This window comes from Tachypleus tridentatus, chromosome 11, assembly GCF_004210375.1.
Source record: "Tachypleus tridentatus isolate NWPU-2018 chromosome 11, ASM421037v1, whole genome shotgun sequence".
NCBI lineage: Eukaryota > Metazoa > Arthropoda > Merostomata > Xiphosura > Limulidae > Tachypleus > Tachypleus tridentatus.
In genome coordinates this window covers 20,140,562-20,151,281 of record NC_134835.1, presented here as the reverse complement: position 1 = coordinate 20,151,281, position 10,720 = coordinate 20,140,562, and the positions used below count along the sequence as shown (strand labels likewise).

Genomic DNA, 10,720 nt, shown 5'->3' with positions numbered 1-10,720 from the left:
CTTTCCGTTTGGTAAGTGGATCATAAATACAAGATTCAGGTGTTAGTGATCTACAGATTCAACCATGTCCTTAATTCGTCCTGGTTTGTTGTATTTATTCAGCAACCATTTAATCAGCTAGTTGTTCACCAGAAGACTTAGAACCGTACTTCATATGCATTTTTTACTCTTAAAGTTACATTTCACACAAATATGTATATATCACCGAACACGAATATTATTTAAGTGTCGAACTTGGTGCTTTAGTAATAATTATGTGTGTGTTTTGCTTATAGCAAAGCCACGTCGAGCTATCTGCGGTGTCTTTGGAAAGGAATCGAACCCATAATGTTAGCATTGGAAATCCGTAGACTTAACGCTGTTCCATTGGGATGCAGTAATAATTGTATATTTGAGCTGCTGTATGCATTTTGTATATTGAGTCTTCCGAACCTGAAGCTACAGTGTGCTTTATTTCTATATATACACGACCAGTTAAATAATATGCATTCATGTTTATTATAGTATATTACATTTCCCTAGAAACCTTGAGCACCTAATGTTATGTTTTTATATAACAATGTTACCTCGATGAGCGAATATTTTCATTTAATGTGTTATATTTCTCTACGAAAGCCGCTTACGTTGATCTACTGATGTTTACAGTTAGATTTATCAGACGCTGTGTTTATTAACCATGTTACGTGAAGGATTTCTACGTGATATAGTTGTCTCGTCAAGTTTTGTCTTAATGATATTTGTTTTACATCTTATTATCGTCATCAGCTGATACGACGTTGTTGGTATAAATAATATATCTGTCAATCACCGGTAGGCGTCCTGTTGACTGAGTTTGAGATTACCGAAAGACATCATTAAGTGACTGAGAAATGTTTCCTGCCATAGCATTATCATGTTGAAAAATAAAGAAACAGGGTTTATTAAAGCGTTTAAAGAAAGCACCTAAGAAGGTGATTATGTTAGACGTTCATGTTATTTTTATCACCCTAGAAAGTTTATCATGTTAAAAGTCCACATTATTTTAATATTTATTACAGAAACACGTTGAAACTTGTCACAAAATCAGTTCCAGTCCGAACGAAACCTCTCACCGTTGTGTTTTGTGCGGGTCGGTGAGTTTCTCAGCCAGTGCCTTACATGAACATATGAAACAGCGCCACCGTTTGGACGTTCAGTCAAACTGTTCCATTTGCAGGAAGACATTTATCAGTCCCGACGAGTTGGCTTCACACAGAAAGGTAACTTTGTAAGCTCATGACACTAAGGGGCAGAACTGAACATAGATAGTGCTTCTAGTGGCACAACACAGTTTGTTTCTCTGCATCTTTGTTTTTTGTTTGTTTGTTACTAATCTAATTGGTTAACAAACGGTTTGTAGAACATTTCACGAGATTCAGTGACGCTAAAAACAATACAAAGAGGATAGTAAATCATTTAATATTCTACTTGGTTAGTTTCATTATCTATGACAGAGGGCGTAGTTAGCGCCATATATTATTACTGTTTTATTATGAATAACATCACAGTTTAGCGCCATCTATTATTACTGTTTTATTTTGAATAACATCACAGTAAATCGTTTGTTTTATGTTGTCACACTTTCCAATTCGATACTACAATAAGAAATATACCTCTTCCCACATCCAAGCTGAATAATGGAATTTGGAAGATTACTGTTTACATTAGTAAAACATAAATCGATTGTCTGTTGCTCATTGTTTCTATTTCCCCTAATGACAATGCAGTAATATGTTTTTCTCACATTGTTGCTGTAAATGTAAAGACATTGTGATGTATTTAAGAATATATTATCTTTCTCGAAGATTCACGAGGATGAAGACAGTAGCCATCTGGAGAGAAGATCTGGAATTAATCTCAAAGTTCCTAAGCTTGAGTGTGGATTCTGCTCCAAAACCAATTTTTCCTGTTTTGAAGCCCTACAGCTTCATGTTCAAGCTATCCACGTGCCCTCTAGTAGTAATTTCGCTCCATTCCTAAATATATCTCCAGTGTCTTACATCGGACGCTATGAACCACAAGACTATAAAGAGAAATTTGGCTGTGAATATTGTAATACAAAATTTAGCAGTATGTACAAGCTCATAGGACATCGAATGACAGCCCACGGTATCAATGGATTTGGTTTCTTTGCGCAAGAAAAGGTCTTTTGCACTCAGTGTACAATGGGGTTCTCCAGTGTTTCGCAGCTCACAGATCACGTCAATACCAAACACAAGGTTCTCACTTTCCAGCAAAATATATATCCAGGAGATCCAGATAATAATGCTAGTGGTGAATCTAAAAGCTCCAACCACAGTTTAGAACCTACTGATGAACCGTTATACAATAGGGATTCTCACCAAAACTCTTCTGCAATGTACAAAAACATAAAGCGAACACCAGTCACAACTCAAGACCTACTGATGACCTCTTACATAAGGACATTTCACACCTAAACTCTTCCACTTCTATACTATATAACACTGCTTTCTTAGATTTCGAGACCCTTAAAACTCGTCTTAAATATCAGTTAAACATTGCTGCTCGAACATATGAGTGTTCTAAATGTGAAGTCCAATTTAATGCAGAATACCAATTGACTAATCACATGATTGGTCATTTTTTGACGGCATCTATCAAGCATGGTTGTCAATACTGTTTGAAGCTATTCTCTAAACCAGACGAATTACAAAAGCACCTGCTCGACATTCACGCTGTCCATTTTTATTGGTGCTCATTGTGTGAGGAAGTATTTGATTCCAAAGTGAACATCCAAGTGCACTTCGCTATGAAGCACAGTCGTGAAAACACTGTGCTGAAGTGCACTTCTTGTAACGCGGTCTTTTGCTCAGAGCTAGACTTTCAGGTCCACGTAAAAGTTGCGCATTTGCTCCGGTTTCGACCATTTTGTTGTCTTCTTTGTAACCAGAGCTTTCCAACTGAGGAGTCACTGAGACACCATCTCAGTACGCACAAGAAACAGTACCCGTGTAAAGTGTGTACTGAGACATTCCACGAAGAGTACCTCTTAGATAAACACGTTCAGTCGCACCATTCTATTGATTCTTTAACTTCGAGCAAAATCGCTAGAGATCAGATGTCGAGTTCCCGTTCATCCGACCTCATAGCCAACGACAGAACGACAATTTCTGGTAGTGACCATAACCAACTTATGGATGAAATTTCTAGCTTCGCGCCCTCCCGAAGTAGCAATGAAACAACAAGCAACACAGAGGACCAAAGAAGGTTTTGCTGTGATATTTGTAACGAAATTTTCTGTTTTAAGTCTCAGCTTAGTGGTCGTCATTTCCAAAACTTCGCAGCTGGTTCCAAAAAAGTGAAACCAGTGACGGTAAGTTTGCTTTGTACTCGTTGTAGAAAACGTTTCAAGTCCCACTCAGAGCTCGAAACCCGCGTGAGAATCCACGCTGCTACTCCACCTATCCGATCGTGTGACGAGAAGTTTGCGTCGGTAGATAAACTATCGAAACATAAACTCACTCACTGTAAAGCGATTAAAGGACACGCATGCACCACGTGCAACATAAATGTTCACAACGAAGAGGAGTTTATGAAACACCTGAAATTTCACAACGACCACAGTTTACCCGTTTCTTGTATAGTGTGTCAACAGACGTTGGAATCTGAAGAGGAGATCAAACTGCACATTGACTTTCACCTGAGTCCAGCTGACCTCCGACACAGCTGCTGTGTCTGTTCAAGGGAGTACGTCGTGCACGAGCTCATTATTACAGCCAGGCGGGGGAACGGTCATATCTACATGTGTAAACAGTGTTTTCACGCTAAGGGTGAGAACCTGCGACCTAGCGAGTGTCAAGTGACCTGCGAAACTACCGCCACATTAGAGAAACACACGAGGAGGTTTCGGTGTGTGAAGTGTCAAAGTGAAACGGAGGCGGAAGTCCAGGTTGACGTCAGTACTCACCTGGTACAAGAAAGGACACAGCACGAGTGTAAATTGTGCTATCAAGTGTTGGACTCTACTTCCCAAGCTACAGTGTCACTTGATTAAACACAGCTTCGATGGAAGTGCCCGATACACTTGTTACACATGCAAGACAGTTTTTACTTCTGCTAATGAGATTCAGCAACACGTGCTGCAGCACGGACCCGGCTCACGGATCCACCACTGTTCCAACTGTCACCAGAAACTGATAATCATGTTTCCATTCTGAAACCACAACAAAAAAGCACGAGGATACAACAACAACACAGAAGTGCTCTTTATGCCTGCAAGTGTTTAACACATCTGCAGACTTGGAGCAACACTACTTTGATTGTCATAATGACAAAGAACTAGAGAAAAGTAGACGTTTTCCTGACGAAGTGTTTCCGTGTTTGGGTAACTTGCAAGGCCATATACGAAATCTTGCTAAAGGCGTCCAGTGCACTTGCGCCAAGTGTAACAAGGAATTTGGCATTTCTGAAAATCTCAGTATTTATATTCGATCTCGTAGTGGGGAGAGGCGTTACGAATGCTCTATTTGTAAAAGACGTTTAAATCGCAAATCAAATCGTAGGACTCATATAAAGTCTCAGAGTGTCTTGAAACCTTACATGTGGCAAAATGTTCCCACTTAATTAAGAAACACATACACACACACACACAGAGCCTCTACGACCACCACCCCTCTAAACTGTGTTTGTTTTTGAATTTCGTGTAAAGCTGCACGAAGTCTGCGCTAGTCGTTCCTAATTTAGCAGTGTAAGACCAGAAGGAAAGCAACTAGTCATCACCACCCACAGCCTGTTTTTGAGCTACTCTTTTACCAACAAATAATGGGATTGACCGTCACATTATAACACCCCCACTGCTGAAAGGAGGAGAATATTTGGTGTGACAGGGATTCGAACCCGCGGAAAACTATATAATAGCTTGTAAACACACATCAGTAAATCTATGACCATGTATTTTAGGGGAGATTTATTCCAGCAGACAAACAAACTGGAACGTTAGGAAAGAAACTTCCATTATGTCTCGGGCGTGGCATGGCCAGGTGGTTAAAGGTACTTGACTCGTACTCTGAGGGTCGCGGGTTCGAATCCCCATTTCACCAAATATGCTCATCCTTTCAGCCGTGGGGGGGGGGGCGTTATAATGTAACGGTCAATCCAACTATTCGTTGGTAAACGAGTAGCCCAAGAGCTGGCTGTGGGTGGTGACGACTATCTGCCTTCCCTCTAGTCTTACACTTTTAAATTAAGGACGGCTAGCGCAGATAGCCCTCGTGGAGCTTTGCGCGAAATTCAAAGCAAACCGTTGTGTCACAACAAAAGTAGGTGAAGTCTTATTGGGGGGGAGGGCAACTCTTCCTCAGCAGAAACAAAAGATAATAAAAATATCTTATAGGTCTGTGCTTTATTAATGAATAAGAATAAGAAACGAATTCGGGTGTTGTCTTCTGGCCTAGGTTAGGACATTTTCTCGTAAGTAAAGCGAATAATAAGACTAGGCAAAAAAAGAAAAATAATGCTTGAATGTGTGTTTGAAAAACGAGAAGTTATTATAGGAATATTAGACTGTTATCGTAAGTTTTTCCACACGAAACGATTCGCTAGGAAAAGTAAAGCCAAGACTAGAATTGTCTAGAATTACGACAATAGAGAACAGCTACACTCAGAACAATAACTCCGGTTAACAAATCTTCAAAGTATTTTATAATCATCATTTTTCACATCAAAACAAAATGTTTTGTTTCTAATTTTAGAAATTAAATCTAACAATTTACTGAAATATATTTCGGTCAAATATTAAGAAAAATGTCTTGCTAAGTTTGACAATAAAGTCAGGGAATGGAAGTCTACACCTGAAAGGTGGATGTTGCATCCATTTACCGTCGTTACCTTACACGTTCAGCCAATCTCGTCCACGTCCAGTGGCTCAGCGGCAAGTCTGCAGGCTTACAAATAAAGCCGGACTTCGGCGCTCGTGTTGGTCGACAGAAGATAGTTCTTTGTGTAACTTTGCTCTTAACAACTACCAAACAAACACAGTAAGTTGTGTCTTGTATGGTTTACAATAACACGCCAATCCGCGAAGTCCACTTGTGAAGAACTTTGTATTTTCAGAAAGAGTTTTGGACATGAGCGGTCAGATGTTTAACATTCTGCTCAGCGTAGAGCAACTTTGAAAGCGTTATATAGTTGTATAGTGAACAATTACACATATTAACTATGATGTGCCTTAAACTTTACTGGAAAAAAACATTTTAATAAATTTTGTGTGTCTGTGTGTTAGAAACAGAATACAAATACTCGATCAATAACGCTGGAGTATTCTTTACAAACAAGAAGGCCCATTTAACTTCACGAGTCTACTGGTCGGAAAACCTCAATATAAAGAATGTACCACAGTCAGTCCATTGTGGTTCTGGTATGCACAAAAATGTTTATAATCTTAGCAGTGAATAACATTACAGCAAACACATGGTACTAGTATGTATGTCGCTTTTTGTTTTCTTTACGTTACAGCAATCCTTGCAAATATATTGTGCTAGTATGTATGTCTCTTTTTTATATGCAAAAACGGCTCGTTTGGGTTTAGAAAATATTTTACATAGAAGAGCGAACAACGTTTCGACCTTCTTCGGTCATCGTCAGGTTCACAAAGAAAGAGGTAACTGACCGGAAGCTGACCACATGTTTGAAAGGGGTTGTGTAACTGTGTGTCGAAATGTAGAGGGCGGTATTAGATGTTTGAATATATAATTTTATTTATTTTATTATATTGATATAGGTATAAAGGCGTTCCTTTATATTGGTTTATTTTGGGTTTAAGTTGTTGTATAAGTAAGGCTTCTTTAATTTTGCGTTTGTTTATGTTTGTTTCTTTATTTAGTATTTGAGTGTTTTCTATGGTTATGTTGTGTTTATTTGACTTGCAGTGTTCAAAAACGTGTGAAGGTGACTTTTTATGTTCTTTGAATCTGGTTTCCATTTTTCTACTTGTTTCTCCAATATAGAAAAAAATTCTAAAAGCAGATAAAGGTAACGCTATAGTCATAATGAACATGAATGAATACGTCCAAAAAATGAATAACATCTTATCAGACACGAACAAATTTAAACCAATACACACAAATCCAACAAAGACACACGAGACGCAACTGTACAAATTACTACTACAAATGAAAAAAGCCAACACAATTTCACAAACACTTTATTCCTACCTACGTAAAACCGACTCACGCACACCGCAAATATACGGCATCCCCAAACCTCATAAACCAGATTGTCCATTACGACCAATAATGTCCACATATGAATCGTTTAATTACAATCTTGGTAAATACATAGCATGGGCATTCTCAAAATATGTAACATCAGCCAGCTCATTCATCAAAGACTTTTAATTTCAAGTCTAATCTAAATCAACTTAATCATAAAGCCTTAATGGCCAGTTTAGATGTTATATCCCTCTTTACAGAAGTTTCAACCACTGAAGCCTGCAAGATAGCCTTAGAACTCTATATCCGAGACCCTAACCCAACTATAGAAATTCCCAGTAACCAGTTAGCAACCCTCATAGAATTCACCACGATAAAGACAAACTTCATGTTCAACAACCAAAACTATATACAAACAAATGGCCTAAGCATGGGCAACCCAGTATCACCAGTTCTAGCCAATATTTTTATGACACAAGTTGAAACACAAGCAATTAACACAGCATTACATCCACCACTATACTGGTACAGATATGTAGATGACACGGTTGCGGGATTCAAATCTACAGAACACATACTTAATTTTTTCAATCACATTAACTCTATACATCCCAACATTAACTTCACATGTGAACAGGAAGAAAGCAATCAAATATCATTTCTTAACCTCAAAATTACAAGAACCGACACACAATTCAAAACAGAAATCCACCGAAAAATCACCCATACTGGACTATACATTCCTTGGGACTCAGCGCATGAAACAAAACAAAAACTCAACATACTAAGAAACCAAATAAACACAGCCATAAAACTATGCTCACCAGATAAAATTAACGATGAATTAGACAAAATAAAACAATAATTCATCAGCATCAATAAGTTTCCTCCACAAACCGTAGAAAACATTATAAGCACACACCTAGACAGAAAGCAAAATCAACCAACTAAAGTAAATACAGCTCACGAATCAAAAACCAAGAAACCATATACTACTGTATACCATATATTTCTGACATCAGCAAACAAATAACCAACATTTGGCAAAAACTAGTAACAAAATATGACATTCCAGTTAATACCAAATTTATTCAAAAACCAGGCACAAAACTGAGGTCTATACTATGTAAAAACTACACTGACAAACACCACACCAATATTATTTATAAAATACAATGTGATAACTGCCACGACTTCTATATTGGAGAAACAAGTAGAAAAATGGAAACCAGATTCAAAGAACATAAAAAGTCACCTTCACACGTTTTCGAACACTGCAAGTCAAATAAACACAACATAACCATAGAAAACACTCAAATACTAAATAAAGAAACAAACATAAACAAACGCAAAATTAAAGAAGCCTTACTTATACAACAACTTAAACCCAAAATAAACCAATATAAAGGAACGCCTTTATACCTATATTAATATAATAAAATAAATAAAATTATATATTCAAACATCTAATACCGCCCTCTACATTTCGACACACAGTTACACAACCCCTTTCAAACATGTGGTCAGCTTCCGGTCAGTTACCTCTTTCTTTGTGAACCTGACGATGACCGAAGAAGGTCGAAACGTTGTTCGCTCTTCTATGTAAAATATTTTCTAAACCCAAACGAGCCGTTTTTGCATATAAATTTCTCAACAAGTGGGTTTCTCGACATCACTGATTATGTCTCTTTTTGTTTTCTTTACGTTACAGCAATCCTTGCAAACATATTGTACTAGTATGTATGTCTCTTTTTGTTTTCTTTACGTTACAGCAATCCTTGCAAACATATTATACTAGTATGTATGTCTCTTTTTGTTTTCTTTACGTTACAGCAATCCTTACAAACATATTGTACTGGTATGTATGTCTCTTTTTGTTTTCTTTACGTTACAGCAATCCTTGTAAACGTATTGTACTAGTATGTATGTCTCTTTTGGTTTTCTTTACGTTACAGCAATCATTACAAATATATTGTACTAGTATGTATGTCTCTTTTGGTTTTCTTTACGTTACAGCAATCATTACAAATATATTGTACTAGTATGTATGTCTCTTTTGGTTTTCTTTACGTTACAGTAATCATTACAAATATATTGTACTAGTATGTATGTCTCTTTTGGTTTTCTTTACGTTACAGTAATCCTTGCAAACGTATTGTACTAGTATGTATGTCTCTTTTTGTTTTCTTTACGTTACAGCAATCCTTGTAAACGTATTGTACTAGTATGTATGTCTCTTTTTGTTTTCTTTACGTTACAGCAATCCTTGTAAACGTATTGTACTAGTATGTATGTCTCTTTTTGTTTTCTTTACGTTACAGCAATCCTTACAAATATATTGTACCAGTATGTATGTCTCTTTTGGTTTTCTTTACGTTACAGTAATCCTTGCAAACGTATTGTACTAGTATGTATGTCTCTTTTGTTTTCTTTACGTTACAGCAATCCTTGCAAATATATTGTACTAGTATGTATGTCTCTTTTGGTTTTCTTTACGTTACAGCAATCCTTGCAAATATACTGTACCAGTATGTATGTCTCTTTTTGTTTTCTTTACGTTACAGCAATCATTACAAATATAGTGTACTAGTATGTATGTCCCTTTTGGTTATCTTTACGTTACAGCAATCCTTACAAATATATTGTACTAGTATGTATGTCTCTTTTGGTTTTCTTTACGTTACAGCAATCATTACAAATATATTGTACCAGTATGTATGTCTCTTTTTGTTTACTTTACGTTACAGCAATCCTTACAAACATATTGTACTAGTATGTATGTCTCTTTTTGTTTACTTTACGTTACAGCAGTCCTTACAAATATATTGTACTAGTATGTATGTCTCTTTTTGTTTTCTTTACGTTACAGCAATCCTTATAAACATATTGTACTAGTATGTATGTCTCTTTTGGTTTTCTTTACGTTATAACTCATGTGTTTTGCCATCCGAAATAAGCTTTTCTTATTTACAAAATTGCTTCAAAATGAAAAATATACTAAAGTAGTGGCTGAATAAATGTAACTGTCACATTGAGAGACAAAACAGTGATTTCACTGTCATATTGAGAGATAAAACAGTGATATCCGTGTTACAAATGCTGAAATTTGACTGTCATATTGAGAGATAAAAAGTGATATCCGTGTTACAAACGCTGGAATTTGACTGTCATATTGAGAGATAAAACAGTGATATCCGTGTTACAAATTCTGGAATTTGACTGTCATATTGAGAGATAAAACAGTGATATCCGTGTTACAAATGCTGGAATTTGACTGTCATATTGAGAGATAAAACAGTGATATCCGTGTTACAAACGCTGGAATTTGACTGTCACATTGAGAGACAAAACAGTGATTCCCGCATTACAAACGCTGGAATTTGACTGTCATATTGTGAGATAAAACAGTGATATCCGTGTTACAAACGCTGGAATTTGACTGTCATATTGAGAGATAAAACAGTGATATCCGTGTTATAAATGCTGAGATTTCTCTCCACAAACAAAACTTGTTGTTTAATTAATGCTAAGAT

General features: G+C 36.7%; 1 protein-coding gene across 1 annotated transcript; it reads left to right on the top strand.

The window, feature by feature from the left end:
• The first annotated feature begins 1,045 nt into the window (after window positions 1–1,045).
• Window positions 1,046–2,456, top strand: LOC143231305 (uncharacterized). Its single transcript, XM_076465856.1, has 2 exons — window positions 1,046–1,238; window positions 1,824–2,456. The coding sequence occupies exons 1-2, from the start codon at window positions 1,146–1,148 to the stop codon at window positions 2,454–2,456; spliced, it is 726 nt and encodes a 241-aa protein (XP_076321971.1). The 5' UTR covers window positions 1,046–1,145.
• Window positions 2,457–10,720: the final 8,264 nt, after the last annotated feature.